The following is a 24,897-nucleotide window of genomic DNA, read 5'->3' as shown; positions in this document are numbered from 1 at the left end:
CCATGAGCTGGAGTAGAGGCCTAGCTGGGCCCGAAGGCCGTCGAGGATGACCGGAATAGAGATCCTCGATGTAGAAGAGTAGCGTCGCCTGGAAAGCGTTCCATAACTAAGTTTTGTACGTTGGTGAGGATTGCGAGCCAAGGGAAACCGGTTCCAACACGGAGCGCTGGAAACACATCCGAGCCCGGTGGCGTAAAAAAACAATCTGGGGATGGAGCCGATGCCCATGCGCAGTATCATCCAAAGGAGGGGTCACCTATCCGGGCCCAACACTAGGTGGCCATCTATGCATAGTGTGTAATCGGCTGCTCATATGCCTCGAACATAATGTTTTGAACGGAGCATCTAAGGGGTTGATATGGTTGTTGTTACAATATATAATAAACCACTTCCATTTTGCTGCATAACAAGCTCCTGTACTAGGTCATCTGCCTCTTTAATGATATTTATACAGTGTGGTGTAAGATTCAGATAACCAAACTCTGTGATTTCAGGTGCCAGATCACAAGGTTGAGATGTTTGTGATCTAAATGTTTTATCTCTCCATGGTTCTGCGTAAGGAGACTGGATGTGAGATGTAGTTTTGATGAGGAACTACTGAGAGTTCCAAAAGGGTAGTGAACCAGGGTTGACGGGCCCATGTGGGAGCTATTAGGTTTAGCCTGAGGAACTGTTCGGGGCGAACACCTAAGTTTTTCACACAGGTTTTTGGTGCAGGAGGGGAACCTAAATCTGAAGGCCACAAAGCAGGGGTCCACAGTAGTCGTGCTTCCCCAAAAAGCATAATTTCAGTTTTCCCCACATTGCACTGAAGGAAATTAGTCCTCATCCACTGAGACATGTTTCTCATTCCCAGGGAGAAGGCGGCCTGTACTGAGGGGGTAAACTTGACAAATGGGAAGAGCAATTGGGTATCGTCAGCATAAGAAACAGGGATAAACCCACTGTTCCTCAACAGATTGGCCAAGGGAGCCACATAGATATCAAACAGAGTAGGGCTCAAACAAGAGCCCTGAGGGACTCCCTTGGACAACTCTGTCGCAGCTGAATGATAAGATCCAAGGTTGACCGACTGGGAGCGAGAAGATAGAAAACTAGTCAACCACTGGAGGGCCGAATCTCTGAGTCCAACCTCCTCCAATCTCCTGAGCAAGATCCCATGGAAAACCGTGTCGAACGCGGGCGGACAAATCCAACAGCACCAGAATTGTTGAATGGCCTCTATCCAGGGTCATCCTGATGTTATCGGTTACCTCTAGTAGGGCTGATTCTGTGCTGTATTTTGCACGAAAGCCTGATTGAGATGAATCAATTCTGCCCATCCGTTCGACATGGTTGGAGAGATGGGTATTTATATGCTGCTCCAGAAGCTTGCCCAGGAAGGGGAGGAGAGAGATAGGGTGGAGATTGGAAAACTCAGTAAGCGGGCCTTGAAATTCTTCTGAATAGGCATAAACTGTGCTGCCTTCCATTCCAGTGGGACCAGGCCTTCTCGCAGGGAAAGATTGAGGAGATGGGCAATGGAGGGGGATAGGTGGCTAGCAAGATAAATGGTAATTTTCGCTGGCATAAAATCCCGTGGTGATCCAGATTTTACTGAGCGGATCAGTGAATCAGTCTCCTCTTGCGTCACCGGGGGAAAGCTTCCTAGCAGTTGAGTGGTTACCTGTCCAGATTTTACAGGAATCATAATGGTGGCAGAATGCTCTCCTGATTGAACAATTTTATCATATATGGACTCAATTTTTTGCGAAAAAAAGGTGCCAATTTAATCGCACAATTTTTGTGAAGGGACCATCGGGTTCTCGCACACCTTGTGGTCCGTGAAGGACTTTAGGATGCGGTATAGCACCTTGGGGTCATTGTTGGCCTGGGCTAATTGTAGGGCTATTGATCTTTACGTGACGCCCTAATTTTCACATGGTACTCAGCTAGGGCCACATAAAACCGGGCTTTATCCTCCTCCTCATGAGTGGGACGCCACCGCTTTTCATACTTCCTGCAGATGCGTTTCTGTATACGAAGTAGGGGAGAATACCAGGCGTTCTGAGGGAGCCTGGGCGTACTAGGGAGGGATTTCAAGGGGGCTAATTGGTCCACTGGACTAGAGACAATTATGTTAAACTTTGCTAGTGCCTCTTCAGTGCCGTCCGACTCGAATATCTGCGGCTCTACAAAGGTAGATTTAAAGCCTTACTGGGTGACTCTCTTCCACTGTATAAAAGAGCCAGAAGAATCCTTAGTGGTTTGATTCTTCTTCCTAGGTGCCTGAATACAGAACTCAATTGACACATGGTCAGACCAGGGGAGGAGCTTACAAGAGACATTGGGACAGTTGGAAAAAACAATGTCCAAAGTATGACCCGCTATGTGTAGGGCCCTCGTTGAGCTTGATTAACCCAAGAGTGGCTAACTCCGTTACAAGTGTCCCTGCTTCCACATTGGAGCTACATTCACTATGTATATTAAAATCGCCTAGTAGCAAAAAATTGCTACCCGCGATTTCATGCGGGGCAATGAGCTCAACAAGATGGAGAGGGAAACTGTTTAGTGGGCACGGAGGACGGTATACCAGAGCTCCCTTTAAACTTGTACGGGACGAAAGGTCAATACGAAAGACCAGCACTTCCATAGTTGGGTCACTATGAAGTTGAAGGTGAAGTTGGGGAAATTTGTAGAGCGCACGTATACCAAAATGTTTTCATGGCGCTAAAGCAGTCGGCAGCAAAACAGGGTAACAATTAGACATCAAAAGCTCTAATGAATAACCAGGTCTTCAAACCTTTGCGGAACTCCAAGTAAGATTGAGAAGATCGAAGGTTATCAGGAAGGGAGTTCCAAAATCGGGGAGCCTGGAAAGAAAAACTCGACCCCCCATGTTTCTTCCTAACAAAACGAGGAACAACCAGGAGGTTCTTGGAGGAAGACCGTAAATTCCTAGAGGGGGTGCAGGTTGAGAGCCTAGAGGCTACGTAGAAGGGAGCTAAGCCCGCTAATGATTAAAAAATAAGGCAGCCTAGTTTAAATAGGCATCTATGGGCAACCGGTAACCAGTGCAGTTGCCTCAGCAACGGAAGGGCATGATGAAATCTGGGCCGATTATAAATCAGCCTAGCCGCCTGATTTTGAATGAGCTATGTTGCTCCAGTACAGTAGTTATGATGTTGTCCCTGTGCACAATGGCAACTCCACCACCCATTTTATTTTGTCCGTCCATGCGGATGAATCTGTATCCCTCTGGCACAGCAAGGGCTATGGAGGGGACCAAATGGGGTTTCAGCCAGGTTTCGGTTAGAAACCCAAAGTCAGGCTGCACTGAGGAGAAGAGATCCCAAACCTTGGCGGAGTGTTTAGGGAGGGATTGCACATTGCACAGTAAACCTCTCCAACCCAGCTGCAAGTTGGTGGGGATAGAGCTAGAATTAACTGTGGGGGTGTTAGGTAGTGGGTTAGTCCCACCAGTAACGGTAAGAGTCTTACAGTCAGTAGTGGCCTGAAAGCCACAAGTCCGACATGAAAAAGAACCCTCACATAAGGGTCACACACCCAACCCATCAGCATATAACCTTTGAACCACCCCTGTAGAAGGAGAGGCGAAAGGAGCCCCGATTAGATTGGGACAGCAAAGCTCCCATGGATTTCATGACATCTGTATCTTTTTTCATTTTCTCTAAAACAGTGTCTACCACAGGTCAAAATAGGTGTTCCTTATTAAAGGGTAGGTTTAAAATAGAGGCCTGTACTTTGGGTTTGAACCATGAAATTCTGAGCCAGGCGTGCCTTCTTAAAAGAACACTGGTGTTAACAGTGCAAGCAAAAGTGTAAGCTGTGTCTAAAGCACACCAAATGAAAGTGTTGGAAATGAGTTTCCCTACCTGAATGAAGTCATGTGCCTTAGTTTTGTGTTCATCTAGCAAGAACTGGAGTAATTGTTCCAATTCCTCATAGTGAGCCCTATCATATCTTGCTAAAAGAGTCTGTGTGTTGGCAATAAGCTAGCAATTGGCTGCCTGTGTAGCTACTCTTTTGCCAGAGGCATCTATAAGTTTGGATTCCTTATCAGGAGGAGGGGCACCTCCTGTTTGTGAGTTTGCCGTTTTGCGAGCGTTAGAAACCACTAGGGAGTCTAGGGGGATTTGATCCTTGATGTAGACGGGGTCGGTAGGTGCAGGTTTATATTTCTTATCTACCCATCTATCTTGCACGCACGGGTCTTTAAAAATGTCGTCTTGGTGTTTAGGTGTACCCTTAAGCATGGGCAATGTATGAGTTGCTATTTGAGAAGAACTTAAAGTATCAAAGAGAAAATCCTCTTCTGGAGCCTCTTTATGTAGCTGAACCCCGGGATATTGAGCAGCCCTATTTATTAATTTTATGTACCCTACATTGTCGTCAGGTGGAGAGGGTTTTGAAGGGTATAGATCTGGGTCATTGTCAGTGTTAGGATCTGTATTGTAATTAGTCCATGGATCAGGACAAATGTCATCTTGTGCATCCCCATCATCCTGGAGGCCATGTGACTGTGGTTGTGGTGAATTTGTAGGTGTAATTAGCAAATTTGCGACATTTGGGGAAGATGGTATAAGAGGAGGAGGAGAAGAAGGATTGGTATTGAAATTTTTCTTTTTCAGGGGAATGTGGTAAACTTCCGCCGTTTCTGGCTTGCGTTTAATTGGCAGTTTTGCATGAATCTGTCCAGTTTTAAGATTAATAACAAATTATTTCTGCTTTGGGTCCGTGTTGGAATGCGGGACATCGAAACAAGGTTCCTTGGATGGAGTAGGAGCTGTTTTTTCCTTCGGTGCCAGAATTTTCGTAAAAAAAAATTCTATGCCGAGATTTAGGTTTTGTGCGGAAGTGAGGGCGTGTTTGGATTTTGACGTTTAAGGTTTCAGTCCGGTGCCCGAATGGGGCCGACTAGATCCTGAGTCGGACGGCTTTGGTGTGTTGTTCGGTGCCAAGCCCGAAGGTGGGGCGTTGGAAATGTGTTCTCTGTGCCGACCTTGGCCCGAAGGCGAGGGAGGGACTGAAGCCTTTTTCTTGGGCATAATTTGGGGCAGGGAGTATCAGTACTCACTGTACGCTGACCCTGCAGAACATATTCTTCCATGTCGGAATCGGCATTGGAAACAGAGATGCGGTCTTTTCGGCTCCTTGTGCGTCGAAGACCTCCTGGTCGGAATCTTCTTCAAAGAGATCTGGAGCGGAGCCGCTATATTGCTGGCGCATTTCGTGATACCGAGCCGACGGTTACGGAGCGTCTTCTTGGAGCGAAAAGATCGGCAAGTGTCGCAGTCCTGTTGGTTGTGTTCTGGGGACAGACACAAGTTGCACACTTTGTGCAAGTCGGTTCGCGGATACTTGGCGCGGCACATGGGACAGAATTTAAACAGTCCATTCCATCGACTGCGAGCTGACCAGACGTGGCTTGGCCCAACGACCTTCCACAAAGTTTTTGATCGAAGATGTTTGAGTTGATACGATACGCGGAGAGTGTGAAATGCGATCAAATAACAATACAGTTCAGGGTATCAGATTGCGCTCCGAGGAGAACCCGAGAAACAGTGTCGAACTGGAGCACCGTAATTCACATCCAAACCCAATGGCGGAAAAAAACAATATAAAAATGAAGTTGAAGCCCATGTGCACTATCACCGAAATCTCGTCACTGGAAAGTCTTCTTCGGAGAAAAACAACTTGCAAACATCCAGACACAACACTAGATGGCATGCCTCGAACACTTCTTTAAGCAGGTTAGGGCCTTTTACCTCCTGCAGCGCTATATTCAGCAAGCTCCTTCAGGTCCTCTGCTAAAGAGAGGAGTGGGAACAAGCAACATCCAACTCGTCTCAGAATTAAAAGGTGCTTTCGACGAGGCATACTTTTCACATGGAGCAGTCTATGACTAGGATGATAGTTAAATTGAGTTGATATTGGGTCCAACGGCATCCTGCATTTTGCTAATTTCCAAAGGCAGACTTCACATTAGGCTTTCACAAGAACACCCTGGTGAGCGGTGGCATCAAACGCTGGTAAAAGTGGGAGGACAAAGTTTTCACCACACAGAAAACACAAGGTTGCTTCAGCTGGTGCTTCGTCAAGAGAAACACCATGAAGGACATGTCTTTACAGGAATGTAACATGGAAGTAACCATCATCTCGAATATGCCCCTTCAGAGACAACAATGCAAGTAAAAACTCAACATTTAAATAAGTTCAAACCAGAGCAGTTCATCTGACTCTGAAACCGTTCATGATTTCCCACGGCCCTTAGGTCTGGTGACGTTTGATGTTCGTAGCCTAATGATGGGTCGACCAACAGGGAATGTGCTCCTATATCTGTTTTACAACTCTAAATTGTGCTGTCTGAGCCTTAGAGCCCAGCTAACTCTTACTCTACTATTTCTTGTGTCTGCTGTTTTCATAAGTGGCAATGTATTCTTGTTCACCATGAGCTCCCACTCCTCACGTTTCTAATTATGTTTTTTTCTGTACAGAAGCCGTCCAAAAGCGGGGTGGGGGGGAATGAGCAGATTGGCCCAGTCCTACGCTTTACCACTCATCTTCTAAGAAATATGGAAATGGGGGGTGTATGTTATGCCAACGGGTCTGTTGCAGGGGTAATTTGTGCTCCATGGTCTTTAGTTTCATTGATTGTAGTCTCAATCATGCGGGTAACTTCCAACAGATTGTCTCCTTGAAAATGTGCATGGGTTTTAAAAGCAGCTGCTGGCAACACCCTCTCTCAAGCAGAAAATAATCATTTTACCATAGCAGAAAAGGCAAGATGGAGAGAGTTCCCTCCCAGGTATTGAGCACCAGTATCTATGGGCAGTGTCCTAGTATCCTAGTGTCCTAGTAATATGGTCTGTGAGACACCTGTACAGCTCTTCACCGATTACCATTTTTAGAGGCACATCAAATCCTCCAGCATGGAAACCTAGGTCTATCACTAATTAGATTCAGATCCAAATGGTGGCAAACTGGCCATCCATGAGTAAGTCCAAAGCCTTCATGTGGAACATTTTAGGCATGAGATGCATTCAGAAGAAATATCTCCAATTACCTTATCTGATGCATTGTGCTAAACTTCCAACATAGAGGAAATCTGTTTATCTTTACTTCTGGTCAATATGTTCTTTATAAAAACTCTACTTAAGGTATGTTGTCCGGTTAGGAAAGCCGCTACTTCCCCAGAACCTAAATGTTTTGCATACAAAATCCACATATCCTTCTGCTGAACTTATGTGAAAGGGAAACCTGAAACAGCTCATGAAAGATAGGCTTTTGAATAGCCTTAACTTCTAGAAAGGAACATGAATTACATTAAATGGTGCATCAAAGAAATAAAGTGTTCCTAAGCACTTTCCCATCTCCCCTCTCAAAACAAATCGCAGATGGTCATCTAAACCAGGGAGTACATTTACCTTTTTTCTTTCCAAACTGTACAGCCCCACCAGAAAAGCCCTTGGGTATTATTTGGAGAAAACAAAAGATACAAGACATTTAAAAGACCTTTTTGTCTTATATGGGATTACAGGAGAAGATTTACCTTTAAAAGCAAACTGGAGCGAGAAGGATATTCGTGTATGTGCTTGCTAACAAACTTCCAGGAAAGCCTAGAGTTTAACACCTTGGCTGCTAGGGAGATTTTTCTCCAGTGCTGATATTTCATAACTCCCATTATTCATGACGAGCTCAGCTCGTCATCAGCACAGCTCCACTGTGCCTCATGACGAGCTGAGCTCGTCATGAGCATCGAAGGGGTTAATGTAATAGAGGGATAGCAGTAATGGCAATCATGCTAAGTAACATATCCTTTTCTGAAATGTGACTGAAGCTAAACAAACATTAACCCACTTTCTATACACATACATAAAATGTTACATTTCACACTGGTAAGGAAAATGCTACTTACCCTGTATGCTTCTGTTCTTGGCATGTAGCGCTGTAGAACCTTATGCTTATGCATAGATCGCCATCTAGTGTTGGGTCCGGATGTTTGCACTTTGTTTTTCTTCGAAGAAGTCTTCCTAGTCACGAGGTAGGTGACTCCTCCTTTCGGTGATAATGCGCATGGTCATCGACTCCATCTTCTGATTGTTTTCCCGCAGAGGGTCAGAGAATGGAGTAGTAGTAAAGAATAGAGATGTCCATGTGTAAGTGTGTAAAGTATCAAGAGATCTACAGCAGTTACAGGTACCTGGAGAGGTGGGTGGGTGCATGAGATTCTACAGCTCTACATGCCAAGAACAGATGCATACTAGGTAAGTACCATTTTCCTTTCGAGGCATGTGACCTGTAGATCACATGCTTATGCATAGACTATACAGCAGTCTCCACTAAGCGGTGGCTATCGTGTAACTGATGAAGTTGTCTGAAACAGTGTTTGAAGTACTGCTTGGCCCACATTAACCTGTTGTCTGTCTAACACATCCGCACAGTAGTGTTTGGTAAATGTGGGTAGTTTGGACCATGTTGCAGCTTTGCAAATGTCAGTAATAGGGATGTTGCCTAAAAAAGCCATAGTAGCTCCTTGTTTACGAGTGGAATGTGCTCTAGGAGGTACAATTAGAGTCCTTTTGGCTTTTGCATAGCAAATCTGAAAACATTTAACGATCCACCTAGCAATACCTGATTTGGATATAGGATTGCCATTGTGAGGGGGTGCAAAAGCAACAAAAAGTTGTTTAGTCTTACGTGAAGACCTTTCAATATAATACAACAGTGCTCTTCTAACATCTAAGGTGCGTAGAGCTCTTTCTGCACCGGAGTCAGGTTGAGGGAAGAAAACAGGTAATTCAACCGACTGATTAATGTGAAATGCAGATTCTACCTTAGGTAGGAATTTGGAAATGGTGCGAAGAACCACTTTGTCTTTATGTAGCTAGAAAAAGGGTTCTTCTATTTTTAGTGCCTGAAGTTCACCCACTAACCTCAAGGAAGTGATTGCAATGAGGAAAGACGTTTTCCAAGTAAGGAACTGTAGCTCAGATTTGAGCAGGGGTTTAAATGGTCGGCCCATTAGCCTTGTGAGGACTATTTTAAAATTCCACACTGGAGCAGGTGGAAGTCTTGGTGGTATAACTCTTTTCAGTCCTTCCATAAATGCTTTCATTACAGGCACTCTGAAGAGCGGTAAATGTTACCTATTTTGATGATAGGCTGCAATTGCAGCGAGATGCAGTGAATGGATGTACAGGCCAATAATGCCTGTACATATAATATAATGTTTTGTATGGAAGCATCCAAAGGGTTGATGTTATTGTTATTGCAATAGATAATAAATTGCTTCCATTTGGCTGCATAGCAAGCTCTTGTAGTAGGCATTCTAGCATCCCTGATAATGTTCATACAGCCTGGTGGAAGGTTCAGATAACCAAACTCTATGACCTCAGGAGCCAGATCGCGAGGTTCAATTGGGATCTGCGTGTTTGATTTCTCCATGCCTCTGAGTGAGGAGACTGGGAGTTAAATGTAATTTTTGATGTGGTACCAGAGAGAGTTCCACCAGGGTTGTGAACCAGGGTTGACAAGCCCATGTTAGAGCCACTAGTATTAGCTTGAGGGATGTTTGTCTGAGTCCGTAAGAGAGCCTCGTCTGCGTGATGACGTCAGTTCTGGCCTTTTTTTCCGTGCCTTCGAGGCACATGGACAGACCAACACCAATATGTACAGTATACATAGTACACAGGATTTGAAACAATACACACAGTCTAAAAACAATTCAGAAAAACACATCCATTGAAAGTAAAATTAAACAATATCAACATTGTAGGTATACAAGGGGGGACAACGGGGAGGCAGGTGGGCCAGTGAGGAATCTACAGGCAGATACTCTATCCACCAGAAAAAGCGGTACCAAAGGTAAGTAACTTGTTCTTCTGATGGATACATCTGCCAGTGGATTCCTCACCTTGTGAATAGAGTCCCACAGCATTCCCCACTCCTGGATGAGGGTGTCCACCCTATTATACCAAAAAGTCCTGTAGGACAGAACGCGCAAAGTGACCATCCCTCCTCACCTTGGAATCTAAGCAGTAATGCTTCGCGAAGGTGTGGAGGGAGGCCTAAGTTGCCGCTCTACAAATGTCCTCTACGGGAACACCTCTAGACAAAGCAGATGAAGACTTTGCTCTAGTAGAGAGAGCTCTAATACCCTCTGGAGGTTTCTTACCGGCCAAAGAGTAACAGATCTTGATGCACAAGATAATCCATCTTGAAAGGGTGCGCTTGTGCACCGCTCTGCCTTTCCTGCAGCCAGCAAAACCCACAAAGAGCTGGTCATCCACACGATAGTCTTTAGTCCTATCGAGGTAAAAACTCACCGCTCTCTTAGGGTCCTGGTGGTGAATCCGCTCCTCCTCCTTGGAAGGGTGAGTGGGAGGATAGAAGGTAAGAAGGGTAATGGACTGCCCCAGATGGAAGGGAGTTAACAACGTAGGCAGAAAAGCAGCCCTGGTCCTGAGTACCATTCTTTCAGCATGAATGGTCAAAAATGGGGGTTTTGAACTTAGAGCTTGAAGCTCACTTACCCTCCTTGCCGAGGTAATAGCAACCAGAAATACTGTTTTAAAAGATAACAGTCTCAAGGGACCCTTGTGCAAGGCTCAAAAGGAGAACCCATAAAGTAGATGAAGACAAGATTTAAGTCCCATTGAGGCATAATAAATGGAGTGGGCAGAAATTCGTTGGTAAGGCCCTTAATGAATCGTAACACAATAGGCGATTTAAACAAGGACGGCTGATCCGGCAAGCAAAGGAACGCCGACAAAGCCGATAATTAGCCCTTCACAGTAGCCAGCAAACTGAAGGATGTTGGATAAACGAGCCCTTAACGGGTCAATAGACTTCTCTCCACATCATGAGACACATTTGGACCACCTATGAGAATAAATAGACTTGGTCGAGTGTCGCCTGGCCGAAAGAATCCCATCTATCACGTAAGGCGGGAGAGAGAACGAATTCAGATTGCCCCATTCAATCTGCAGGCAGGAAGGTGTAAGCTCTGGGGGTGTAGAACCTGCCCCTGCGACTGCGAAAGGCGGTCTGCCCTGAGAGGGAGACGGAGCGGAGGGCACGAGGAGAGGTGGAGAAGATCTGTGCACCTCACCCTTCTTGGCCAATCCGGGGCGATCAATATGACTTGGGCCCAGTCTTGGCGAATCCTCCTCAGAACCCGAGGGATCAAGAGTATGGGCGGAAACACTTAAAGGAGTTGTGAGCCCCAACTCAACTGAAACGCGTCCCCCAAAGCTCCCCGCATTGGATACTGGAGACTGCAGAATGGCGGGCAGTGTGCATTCTTGTGAGTGGCAAACAGGTCCACCTAGGAAGTCGGAAAGACGTGACGAACCACCTCCAGATGAAGCCTCCACTCGTGGTCGGCAGAGAATTGCCGACTGAGACTGTCTGCAAGCACGTTCAGAATTCCGGCCAGATGATTTGCCATCAGACAAATCTGATGGTTCTGAACCCAGGACCAGAGATGCAGAGCCTCTCTGTAGAGACAATGCGACCCCACTCCTCCCTGCTTGTTGACATATCACATCGCAGTAATGTGGTCTGTCAGGACTTGAACCGACTGACCTCGAAGGGAAGAGAGGAAGGCCTTGAACGCCAAACGCATTGCCCGCAACTCTAGAAGGTGTATGTCAAGCAACCTTTCCTCTGGAGACCAAAGAACTTTGATCTCCAGGTACCCCAGATGAGCACCCCACCCTAAAGTGGATGCATCGGTTATCACTGTGGCCACCGATGGAGGAAGATGGAAGGGGTTTCCTTGAGACAGATTGCCCTCCACGCTCCACCAAGACAGATCCGCAGCAGCTTCTCTGGAGATCCTGATTGACTCCTTGAGATCTCCATTGTGTTGATATCACTGCCTGTGGAGGCACCACTGAAGCGCCCTCATGTGCCAGCGTGCATGGTTGACCAACAGAATGCAGGAAGCAAACAGACCGAGCAGGCCAAGGACCTTCAGGACTGGAACGACCACTCCATTGTAAAACAAGGGAATCATTTCCTGAATGTCGAGAATCCTTTGTGGAGGAGGGAATGCTCGACAGACAGTAGTGTCCAGTCCCGTCCCTATGAACAGGTTGCGCTGAGAGGGCCCAGGTGAGACATGGGCAAGTTTATCGAAAAACCCAATTTGTACAACAGCTGAGTTGTCACCTGCAGATGATGAAGCACCTGCTCTGGCGACTGCTTTGAGCAGCCAGTCATCCACATAGGGGAAAACTGGAATCCCCGATCTCCTGAGATGGGCTGCCACCACTGCCATCACCTTGGTGAAGACTCGAGGTGCAGTAGTGAGTCCAAATGGGAGAACCGCAAACTGATAATGTTGCGACCCCACCGTGAAACGGAGATACTTCCTGTGCGACCTCAGGATCGGGATATGAAAATACGCGCCCTGCAAGTCGATCAACATCATCCAGTCCTCTTGCTGCCGAAGAGAATGCTTTCTTGGCAGATTGGTCACGTTTCTTCCACTCTCTGTCCGCCGGAACTTGTGGAAATACACCTGAAGATCATTTTGAACAGGTAGCCTGAACAACAAGGCTCTCAGGAGAAAGATGGGAAGATAAAAAGCCAGGATCCCCTGGAGCCACCCTGTATCTCTGTGCAATGGTTTTGGAAACTGCAGGAGCTGAAAAAGGCTTGCGCCAAACTTCCATCACAGGGTCAGCGATTGCCTCATTGAATGGCAGCAGAGGTTCAATTACAGAAGAAGGTGAATGAAGAACCTCTGTTAAAATGTTCGACCTTAACTCAGTAGTGGGAAGTTGAAGATCCAAAAGTTCTTCTGCCTTTTTGATCACTGTGTGATATGGGACCAAATCCTTGAAAGGAGTATCAGATGCAGGCGAAAGTTCCCACTCAGGTGCGATATCAAGGCCACTTCCTTCCCTTAACTCAGCAAAATCTTCATTTAAGTCCTGAACCTCACCTTCCTCCATCTCCTCCAACTGATAGCTCTGTTCTTCTATAATCCTCTGGGCTTCTCTCCTAGATCTTATTCTAGGTGCAGGCGTCAATGGAGCCAAGACCTCCAACGGATTCTGAGCCACCGTTGTGCACAGATAGGACGGCCCCGCCTGCGCCAAACGAGGTTGAATAGAAGGAACCGGGGAAGATGGAAACGGCGATGTCCTCGGTGCCGGGAAATGCCAAGACGACGCCGCCGGAAGAAAAGGCATGAAAGGAGCCTGGGCATAGGCCTGAGGAACCCCCAAATTAAAAGCTAATGGACCCATGGGACCCGAATTTGCACCAGAGGGGTACATAGCCCTGTTGAAGACTCTGTACATATCATTGAGATAATGCAACGGATCTTGACCCGGACCTGGAAAAGGAGAATAGGTCCCCCGGACTGAATCTGGGGCAGGCGATACCGTGTTCGGGCCAGCTGGCGCCGACAGCGGAAGCAATGGAGTCGCCTGCTCATCCGGGACAGGAATCTCTTCTTCTGGAACCGGAGAATGAACCAAAGTCGGTGAGGGAACCGGCATCGGAGATAGAGGTGGAGAGGCTGCAGGCAAAGCAGATTTTTCAGGAGAACCTGGATTCGAGGGAGAAGGAGACACGAAGTCCTTACGGCGTCGTTGAGATGGAGAGGTAGACTTCGGCACCGCTTCTTTATCAGAATGGCGTCTTGAAGAATGCCTCTTCTTCTTCTTGTGCTTCTTAGCTCTCGAAGCATGCCCCGACGTCGACTTCGGGCCCGACCTGGAGCGCGATCTCGATCTTCTCCTAACTCTTTTTTCCTTTCTCATCTTTGCCATGAAGAGCTTCGCTTCCCTCTCCTTCAGTATCTTCGGATTCATTTTCCTGCAGCAAGCACATCCCTCGACGTCGTAATCTGATGATAAACACCAAACTCAGTCCTCGTGTGGATCAGTAATGGACATGTGTCCTCTGCACTCCCGGCAAGGCTTGAACCCGGACTTCCTCAACGACATCCTTAAAAGGAAACAAGAAGAAGCACAGGAACACAGCCAGAAACACAAAGTATCAAGTGTAACAACGGAGAGTCCTAGAAAAACTGTTAGCGTCGACGGCGCAGAAAAAAGTTAACTGACGTCATCAGGCCAACGAGGATCTCTTATGGCTCCAGTGACGTCAGCGGAGTCTCATGTGAAGCCAGGCTTCTGTGACGTCGTCCTCGTCTGCGTGGGGAGCTACAAAAAATTTCCGAATGCTGCTGGCGCAGAGGATATTGACAAGGTGAGGAATCCAATGGCAGATGTATCCATCAGAAAGGGGAAGACATGTATGCTTTGTCTTCTGAGATGCGCAGCTATTACCGCCAGACACTTTGTGAAGACTCTGGGGGTAGTGGTGACTCTGAATGGAAGAACTTTGAATTGGTAGTGTTGACCTACTACCACAAACCTGAGAAATTTGTGGTGACCCGGATGGATTGGAATATGAAAGTAGGCGTCCTTTAAATATAGAGTAGAAAGAAAGTCGCCCTTTTGCAAGAGAGGTAGTACCTGTTGAATTGTTACCATGTGGAAATGGCCTGACTTTATGTAACAATTTAGTTCTCTGAGATCTAATATGGGTCTGAGAGAGCCATCCTTTTTGGGAATTAGGAAGTAAAAGGAGTAGACACCCGACCCTTGATGTTGTGGAGCTACAGGTTCTATAGCTTGCTTTAGTAGTAGGGATTGTACCTCTTGTTTGACAAGGTATAGTTGATGGGGTGAAAGTTTGTGTGACTTTGGGGGAATGTTTAGAGGAATGTTGATGAACTCTCTGCAGTAACCGAATTGATAATGTGGAGAACCCACTTGTCTGTTGTTATCGACTGCCACTTTGGTAGAAATTGTGATAGTCATCCCCCCACAGGTGTTAAATGGTCTGGGGGAACTAGGGGCAAGTCACTGCTTTGTATTGGAGGGAGAGGTACTTGTATTGAAACCTCTACCCCTGTCCTTGACGTTGTTTCCTCTATAATTGCCTCTAAAGAAGGTTTTGGAACTTGAGGGTTGGTTATTGCCTTTACAGGTAGTCACAGTGTCTCTGGGAGTATTTTTGGACCCTGCTCGATAAAAGGAGCGCCAAAAGGAACCACTGCCTTGTGGAGACTGATGGGCTCCCATGGATTTAGCCACTTCCGTATCTTTCTTCATTTTTTCAAGAGAAGAGTCTACCACCGGCCCAAAAATGTGTTCCTTATCAAAAGGTGTGTTTAATATTGAGGTCTGAACCTTCGGTTTAAACCCTGATATGCGTAGCCAGGCGTGTCTTCTTAGAAGAACACTAGCGTTCACCACTCTGGCAGATGTATCAGCAGCATCTAGGGAACATCTAATTTGATTATTAGAAATTAATTGTCCCTCAAGTAGTAGGTCTTGCGCTTTAGATCTGTGTTCTTGGAGTAGAAATTGAACGAGTTGTTCCATTTCATCCCAGTGCGCGCAGTCATATCTTGCTAGCAACGCTTGAGTGTTAGATATGCACCAGAAGATAGCTGTCTGGGAGGCTACCCTTTTGCTTGAAGTATCAAGGACTTTTTCACTCCTTATCTGGGGGCGGTGCGTCTCCAGAAGTCTGGAAGTTTGCCCTTTCACATGCATTAGATACTACTGAGTCTAAGGGTAGATGTCCTCTTATGTAGACTGGATACGATGGGGCAGCCTTGTACTTTTTATCTACCCTAGGGGTAAGGATGCGTGCTCTGACAGGATCTTTAAAGATGTTGTTTACATGTCTGGTCATTCCTTTTAATATGAGCACCATGTGTGTACATTTCTGTGTGCTATTTAATGACTCAAAAAGGAAGTCCTCTTCAAGGGATTCTTTATGGAGTTGGACCCCATGGTAATTAGCAGCCCTGCCTAGTAGTTCGATATAGCCTACACTGTTATCTGGTTGAGAGGGCTTGGTAGGGTATCTTTGTCAGTGGGCGAGTCAGTGTTATAGTCATCCCACTCATCTGTAGGTCTGGGCTGATTGTCATCATCATCCTCCCCATCCCCATCACCCTGATTGTCAGGTGTATGTGGTAATGAGTGCTCTGGTGAAGCTGGCACAGGCAGAGACTGGGGCAAAGGTGTTGAAGGAAGAGGAGGAGGGGAAGGATTTGTCCCAACAGTTTTCTTCTTCAATGGAATGTGGCATTCCTCTTCTGTAGTAGAACCCCTCTTTAAAGTCACTTTGGTGGTAATATGTCCAATCTGTATATGTATGACCAGAAATGTTCTGGAATCAGATTCTGTTTTTTGAGCGGATCACCAAAAGTTTGCTTTTTAGGTGATTTTGGTGTCGCAGTCTGTTTCGGCGCCAAAGAATTCGGTGCCAAAAGTTTCTTGGTTTGTGTACCGAGTGGTGATGTTGGGTGCCGGACTTCGCATTCGACCCCGATGGCTTTGACTCGGTGGCCGATTTGGCATGGGGCTTTTCGGAGCCAGAAGGCTTTTTGGTAGGCTTCGGTGCCGAACCTGGAGTTGGGGCGTCGGAACTGTGGTCTTGGTGCCGACCAGGGACCGAGGGCGTCGGTTGGTCTGGAGCCTTCTTTTTTGGTGGAACTAGAAGTTGGGGCTAGTTAGGGACTGTACTTACAGTACGCTGTCCATGTGTGATGTCTTAATCCTGGTCAGAGCCATCGTCGGAAAGGAAGATTTACTCCTGTTCCTTATCGGCTCCGAATGGAGCCTGTGTGTTGGCTCTGAATGTCGCGTTGTCGGGCCAGACGGTTGCAAAGTCTTTTTGTAGCGGAAAGCTTGGCATGCGTCGCAGTCCTGTTCACTGTGTTTTGGTGACAAACACAGATTGCAGACGTTGCGTGAGTCAGTGTGCGGGTATTTTGCGTGGCACTGAGGGCAGAACTTACAGGGAGTTCTTTCCATCGACGGGAGTCGAACCAGGGGCTAGGCCTGACGGCATACCACGAGCTCTCCGATCGAAATGAGTTTTTAGCAATAACACGATCCACGAAGAAAGGGGAACGCGATCTGAAACAATACCGTCGAGGGTGAATGTTGCACGTGCCGAGAGGAACCAAAGGATCAGCGTCGAACCAGAGCGTAGCGCGTCACATTCGAACCCGATGGGGAAAAAAAACAATCTGAAGCTGGAGTCGATGACCTTGCGCACTATCACCGAAAGGAGTAAACTACCTCGTGACTAGAAACACTTCTTCGAAGAAAAACAAAGTGCAAACATCTGCACCAAACACTAGATTGCGATCTATGCATAAACATGTGATCTACAGCTCACATGCCTCGAACTTGTCATTTTCAATAATGGGTCTCTTCTTTAGCGGCACACCCAGCCTATCCTAAATCAGAGAAGCCTCAAAGGAAAGAAAAATCTTATTCTACACAAAAATAATTCAAGTCTGTTTCCACTTTATTAGAAAATAAGCTTTTGTTATGAAGCTGTGGGACTTTGCCATTGCAGCTCCTGCAGATGGAACCCCACACACACCTTCTTTTTTAGTTTTCTTTTTTTATCTTGAAATATTTGCATACAATATTTTACAAAGTAAACTTTTGGTAAAAAAATGAACAGGCAGATTCCCCTCAATTCCGTTACATTTCATATAAATAAGCTCTTGATGACTCTCGGGTCTGCACAAAAACGGACCCAAAATCAAACTGCTGGGAGTTTAATTGACCAAACCAACCATAAAGCAAGGCGCCACCTCAAAGACAAAAATACCTTCATTTGGAAGTGGGAGTCATAATCTGTTGCTGGCAGGTCAAACCCCTAAATAAAACGCTTCCTTAACTTTTGTGTTACGTTCATAAGAGCTACTGGCATGTTCTCCTATCTGCAATGGGAGAAAGTTGCAAACTGGAACCTGCCTTTAAGCCCACCTAGTGGTAGTCTCCCTCAATCTGCCATATAAAGGCAACCATGATCCACAATTTAGCATGAACAAGAACAGAGAAGATGCACTTGGCCCCTCTGTTGCAAGACATCATGCAGTACAGAAACTGCACTCTCAAAGTAAACAGCTCATGTGTGACCTCAAATCTTCAACCTGTACTGAAATATCTCTTAGACCCCCAACTCACAACATCTGAGGAACAGACTGCAATCAATAAAACAAGGAATCAGATTCAACCAGCTCTGTAGTTATAGACAGAAACTACAGCCAATCAAATGTAATATCTGTATTGCACTTTGAATCAGCAGAGAAACTTAACACCATGCTACGTTCTAGTTGCTTTACAGCATTTACAGGGGTGTTAAGGGCCATATTCAATATCAGCGGCCTCGCAGTGAGCTGAAAATATGGATGTGAGCCGGCGTACTAGACCCACCATCAAGCATAATAACCAGGCACTGGCAGAGGTCCCCCATTCCAAGCATCTAGTCCAACACGTCCTACTGACTCTCCGCCCTCTATGAGCAACAACAGAAAAATAAATCCGGTTACAGGGACAACAGGTGCAAGCGCAATGCACAGAAACTGCACAGCACTGATGAAAGGCTAAAACACATAAGAGAAGTAGACAGTGAAGAAGGTGAGGGTGGGTGTCTAACCCTCATGTTGGCTACACTGAAAGCTGGATCATGCAAACAATAGAAATAAAAAGTAAGGTGGCACAGCCACTTGTGTTCTATGAGGTCATTGTGTGGACTGCAGACAGTTCAGAATTACAGACAGAGCAATGGTCAGCAGGCTCTGCCATTGGTACAGATCCATCTTCATCACAGGCACACCAGGAGGCAGTGTCTATGCGATAAAGGCAATACTGCAGGCAGTCAAACAGAGAAAACGACAGGAGATGGAGGACACACTGTGCCGGAGGAGGGGCTGATGCTGCCATAGCTGATGAGGATTGGCAGTGACGAAGAAGGTTCTATGGTGAGCAGTAGGGACGAGGACTCCCCAAGAGTTGGTTTCAAATGTCCATGTAGTCGTCATCTTCATCGGTATCGCTCTCCAGTGACGACTCCTGGCTTGAGGTCTCAAGGATCTCCAGCGCGGGCTGACAGAGACTTTCCTTCTTAACATTTGCTGCCGACTGTGAAGACAGAATCACAGACTGCAGAGAGAAAAAAGAACACGTTACACTGATTTCCAACAACGAGTTATAAAGACAAGCACCTACCTTCTGCTGGCAGGGTTTCAGTAACACCCTCTGCATTCAGCCTTTCAGAAGCAGTCCCTGCACCCAGCACTTCAGTAACACCCCCTGCACAGCAGCAAAACCCCTTGCACTTCAGCAACATACCTGCGCTCAGCTCTTCAGCAAGATCTCCTGCACCCAGCAACACACCTGCACCCCAGCTTTTCAGCAATATACCCTGCACACAGGCCTTCAGCAACACCCCCTTCCCCCAGCACTTCAGCAACTCCCCCAGCACTCAGCACAGCTGCAACACCCCCTGTACTCAGCAAGACACCCAGCACTTCAGCAATACCATCAGCACTTCAGCAACACACCTTGCACCCAGCATAGCAGCAAGAATCCCTGCACCCAGCACTTCAGCAACACCCCCAACACCCAGCCCTTCAGCAACACCCTCAGCAACACACCCTGCACTTCAGAAACACACCTGCACCCCAGCAACATACCCTGCACCCAGTACTGCAACAACACATCCTGCACCCAGCAATTCATTAACAGCCCCTTCACCTGGCACTTCTGCAACACCTCCTACTCTCCAATAAGAACACCTGTTCTCAGGCCTTTAGTAGCATCCCATGCAGTCAATAAAATGCCCTGCAGTCTTTCATTCACTCACAGCCATTGTATTCAGTCCTTAAATGAGCACCCCAGGACTAAGTGTTTTGGTGACACATTATCACTAAAGCCCTTCATTATCTATACCAAGAGACCTTACATGTTAGAATCGCTGTCAGTCACTCAATCTATATTTCCAATCTCTCAATAAAGGATCCTAAATGTTACTTTGTGCAGTCATTCCTTTGTTAACAACCCCTGCAGTCAGCCCTTTTTTAACAACCCCTGCAGCCAGCCCTTTGTAAACAATCCCTGCAGTCAGGTGTTTGGTAACAGCCGCTGCCGTCATTCCTTTGTTAACAATCCCTGCAGTGATACCTTTGTTAACAACCCCTGCGGTCAGCCCTTTGTTAACAATCCCTGCAGTCATACCTTTGGTAACAACCAATTCGGTCAACCTTTGTCAACAATCCATACAGCCAGATCTTTGTTAAAACCCCCCCGTGGTCATCATTTTGTTAACAATCCCTGCAAGTCAGACTTTTGGTAACAACTGCTGCGGTCAATCCTTTGTAAACAACCCCTGCGGTCAGATCTCTGGTAACAACCCCAGCGGTCATTCCTTTGTTAACAATCTCTGCAGTCAGTCCTTTGGTAGCAACTCCTGTGGTAAGCCCTTTAGTAAGAACCATTGCGGTCAGCCATTTGTTAATAACCCCTGCAGTGAGCTCTTTGTTAACAACCCCTGCAGTCAGTCCTTTGTTAACAATCCCTGCAGTCAGTCCTTTGTTAACAATCCCTGCAAGTCAGACCTTTGGTAACTACCTGTGCAGTCAGCCCTTTGTTAACAACTGCTGCGGTCAGTCCTTTGTAAACAATCTCTGCAGTCAGTCCTTTGGTAGCAACTCCTGTGGTAAGCCCTTTAGTAAGAACCCTTGCTGTCAGCCATTTGTTAATAACACCTGCAGTCAGCTCTTTGCTAACAATCTCTGAAGCCAGTCCTTTGGTAGCAATCCCTGCAGTAAGGCCTTTGTAAATAACCCTGCAGTCATCCCTTTAGTAACAATTTCGGCAGTCAATCCTTTGCTAACAACCCCCCTGTGAAAGTCCCTGATGTCAGCCCTTCAGAAAAGACCATACGTCAAAGCCTTTGGTCACACCTTGCTCTCATTCTTTCAATAACCTGCTTGTAGTAAAAGCAATTTACATTCCATGCTGCTGTTTTCTGAAGAGGTTCCCTGTGATCAATTCTACCTATCAGCATGCAGAATTTCCAAAATATACATGCAATTTTTTGTTAATGACTCTGTGGGTACCTGCTTCTAGTTCCTTACCTTCAATTTCTGCTTGGTTTCTTCAGAAATGCTTCCCTTGGGTGACAGCAGAGTTGGCGTTGGAGGTGTAACCGTAATCTCTGGTGGGAATTTGGTGACAGCTGAGGGGATGAAGAGCTTTGGCATGTTCGGTGGGATGCGGGTCTTGGCACGGGCATTGTCTGCTTTGCTCTGCTGAGTACTGGCAGGCTGTGTACTGCTGTCCATTTCAGCTTTGGAACTGGAGGCTAAGATGAGAAAGAGAAGCTTGGATGGGACCAGCGAATTGAGCATTTCTTCTTGTAAACTATCTAAAAAACTGCTGTGCAGATGGTAGGGTCTCCATATGCTTTGACATGAGACTAGCTAGGCCGCGAGGAGTACATTAGCCCTGTGACATGCCTTATGCATCTAAAGATTGTTTGGATGCTCCAGAAGGTCAAAGAGAGGTTCCTTCTTTTAACTTGAAAGGGATATCACAACATCCAATATGCTTTCTATGCTCCTTCCTCTGCTCTCTAATTTTCCCAATCGTTATCCTATATGTTCACAACCTACCCTAGAGCCATCAGTGCCCATACAAGTCCCCAAAACACAATTGACAATGTGCAGCTCTTTCAAACTGGCTGGATTGCAATGGATCCCATAATACTGACATATTCAACCTGTATAATGTTAAGTCTTTCCATCTGGAAGCATGCAAGGACTTCTCTACATCTCTTAGTTGTAAGTGTGCAGTAGCTATACCACCTTTCCAGCCTGCACATCCCTTGGTCTGGCCCTCTGCTATCAGGGTGAACAGATAATGTTTGAACATGTGATAATAGCACATTGCCAGACGTTGGGAGACTCTGGCACGTCACCGAATAAAGAACAGAAAACTGTAGGATGCGGTTTCATAGTCGGTAGTACATCCTAGCCAACAACTACATGGACACACTAGGACACAGCTCAACAATGATAATCTATTGAATCAAATTGGACGATGAACCCCAGGAAAATAACCAAATGAAAGGTCCCTGGCAGTAGAAGGTAATCTATTGTAGCGGTGAATGAATTTTAGAACCTGGGCAGAAAACTATGGTGTATAGGTATATCAATGCAATACCCTCAGACAACAATCCCAAATCAACAAGCTACTTACCTTGGTAATGCTCTTTCTAGTAGAGACTTTATCTGACCATTTGGCTTGCTTGACCAGCAGAATGCAGGAGGCCATTAGTCCCAGCAGCCTAGGAATCCTCTTCCCTGAGATCTAGGATGGAGGTTGAAACATCAGGTTCATGGCCCCAATGTCCTGGACTCTCCTCTCTGGGGGATATGCACAAAACTGCACTGCCAGAAAGGCTCAGATGAACAGGAGCATTTGTGAAGGAGTCAGATGTGACCTCAGCACATTTAATGTGAACCCAACGATGTCCGGAGTTTCACCATAGTCTGGAGGTGACTGATGACTGCCTGGGGCAAACCCAACCAGTTGTCAAGGTAGGGGAAAACTGGAATTCCAGAGGTTCTAAGATGTGCTACTATCACCACAGTCACTTTCTTTAACAGCTGAGGGGCGCTGCTAAGACCAAAAGGGAGGACAGCGAACTTAAAATGCTCATGGTATACCGAGAACTGCAGGCAATGAGGAAATAAGATATCAGCAGGTCCAGCGCTACCATCCAGTCTCCAGGGTTGAGGGCAGTCAAAACGTGGGCCAGGGTGAGCATCTTGAATTGTTTATTTGAGAGGCAAAGGTCTAAACTAGGACGGGGTCTGCAAGATGTAGTGGGAATACCAACTACAACAAAAGTCTGGCGCCACCACCCTCAATTGATCCTTTGGCCAAAAGAGCCTGCCTTTTCAGCTGCAAGAGATGTGGACGATCATCCATCAGACGGTCTGGGGATGGTGGAAGGTTTGGTGAGAAATAGTAATGAGTAACCTACTGAACATTTGCAGGAACCACTTTTCCAAAGTTATCACCTGTCAATCTGGCAGAAAGTGCCACACTAAATAGGATTAGGGGGTACAGCAGCTGGAAGAGGAGGGAGGCAGAAGACTGGCTTGCCTGCTGTCCCCGTTGCCTTATCCTGTAGGTACCGCAGCCACAAAAAGGCTGGGGTGACTGTTACAATTGCTGGGGCTATTGGTGATATTGAAAGCACCTTCCATAGCCACCTTCCATCTTTGAAGCGCTGCAGGGCCGAGTTGCTTTATTCCCCAAAATATTAGGAAACATTACATTCCATGCCCATAAAACAGGCCTAAATGAATCTCAGAAAGCCAATGGACCGCATACAGGTGTGACTGCGAATAGCCACACAGGTACCAATAACCCTGTCGAGGGAGGCAGTGCTGTACATTCTGCAGCAGAAGGTTAACTTAGCAGCATCACAACCATCTTTCATGGCCTAGGAAAGTATGGCTCAAACTTCTTCCGAGAGCATGGACAATACTTGGGTCACGGCGTACCACAAGACATGCCAGTAGCTGCTTAAGAGGCAGCTGGCATTCATTGATCGAAAGGCCAAACTTGTACAGGACAAAACCTGCTTACCAAAAGTCTCTATCTTCTCCAATCCCCGTCAGAGGGAGTACTGGGAAATGAGTCTGGGTTTACTCTAATGGCCACAGGCTTCATCACAGGGCTCTCAGGAGTGGGGTGCTAGGTGAGAAAAGCTGGGTTGCCAGGTGCAGTGCTATGGTGTATGGAAATCTGACAATGCACAGATAGGCCCGAGTAGGGTTTGGCTCAGGTACCTAAGAGCGTATCAGTCAGAGCCTCATTGAAGAATGGGAGCAAGAGCTCAGAACTTGGTTTTAACTTCTTGAATGGGAAGTTGAAGACCAAAAACCTCCACCAACCTGCACATAATCATAGCAAAGGAGGCGCGGTCTTCTGTGGCAGGCCCTGTGGGGGAAAACTGGTCTAGTTTTGGGGCGGCATCTAGACCACTAGCATCTTGATGGTCCTTGTACCAATTGTGCTCTAGGTAAGAGTGGGAGTCTCATCCTTAGCATCAACTCCCATTATGGGAATCTGTGACAAATAACTCATGAAGGACATGAGCCCTTCCAGAAGGTAGAGGCATTGTGTCATAATTCAAAGGGTGGTAAAGAGGTTGAGGCTCCGATAAAGAGGACGCCCTCCGTTATTGTCAGGGTGCCACCATCTTGATGCCAGACAGCACTATGGATTGACCATTACTATCTGGCGTTGATGGCGGATCACATCCCACTGTCGTCGTGGTACCGGTGAGGGAACTGGTACTGGAGTCAGTCATGAACTCTGAGCAGATCCAGAGAGCCCAACTGGCACCGAAGATGGAACTGCCAGGGGAAGCTCAGTAGGGCAAACTCTCTGCTTCTTGGGGTCCGCAGGCACACAAGAGAGACCTGCTAACATCCAAAAAGCCTCAGCATGGCTTTGTGGACAATCTCCACCTGCTGTGGCCTTGCCGACAGCCTGAGAAATTCCAGCTGCCGCAGAACAAGGGTCATAATAGACTCCATAATAGAGCGACTTCAGAGGCGCAAGCTGGAGCCACAATGATGCATTCACGCCTACTTAGGAGATTGAAAGTGACGGGATAGGACAGAGATCTGCTTGAACTTCTTGTGCTTCTGCTTTGATTTGCACGAGAAGATCCGTCACGGGAGCTACCTATTGAGTAGGACCAGGACCTACCTTTAGACCACGATTGTTCCAGGCTCTATGTTTTGTGGTGCTTCACCACAAAGAGCTTTACTTCCCGGTCTCGAGTTGGCCTTGGGGTGCATCACTGCAGAATCACTGCAGGCTTTTGTATTGTGTTCTGAACCAAGGCAAAGCACAGACATTTGTTTGTGAAATTCCCCACAGCGTTTAAACCCTGTCCATTTCAGGGCGACATATTTCCCTTGCACATTGTTTTTTAGTAGAAATTTTGTAGTAGAAGTGT

General features: G+C 46.7%; 1 protein-coding gene across 4 annotated transcripts in view; it reads right to left on the bottom strand.

Annotated features, from left to right (window-relative positions):
- Positions 1-17,346: 17,346 nt before the first annotated feature.
- Positions 17,347-24,897, bottom strand: part of CABIN1 (calcineurin binding protein 1) — a 1,446,726-nt gene continuing 1,439,175 nt past the window's right edge. For all 4 annotated transcript variants that reach the window (XM_086942778.1, XM_086942776.1, XM_086942775.1 and 1 more), the window contains 2 exons: positions 20,990-21,216; positions 17,347-19,013 (listed from right to left, as the gene is read on the bottom strand). In XM_086942778.1, coding sequence (XP_086798904.1) covers positions 18,870-19,013; positions 20,990-21,216 — 371 coding nt within the window. In that variant the 3' untranslated portion in view covers positions 17,347-18,869. The remainder of the gene's footprint in view (positions 19,014-20,989; positions 21,217-24,897) is intronic.

This window comes from Lissotriton vulgaris, chromosome 11, assembly GCF_964263255.1.
Source record: "Lissotriton vulgaris chromosome 11, aLisVul1.2, whole genome shotgun sequence".
Taxonomy (NCBI): Eukaryota; Metazoa; Chordata; class Amphibia; order Caudata; family Salamandridae; genus Lissotriton; species Lissotriton vulgaris.
Note: the sequence above shows the minus strand (reverse complement) of the source record. Positions and strands in the feature narration are given on the sequence as shown.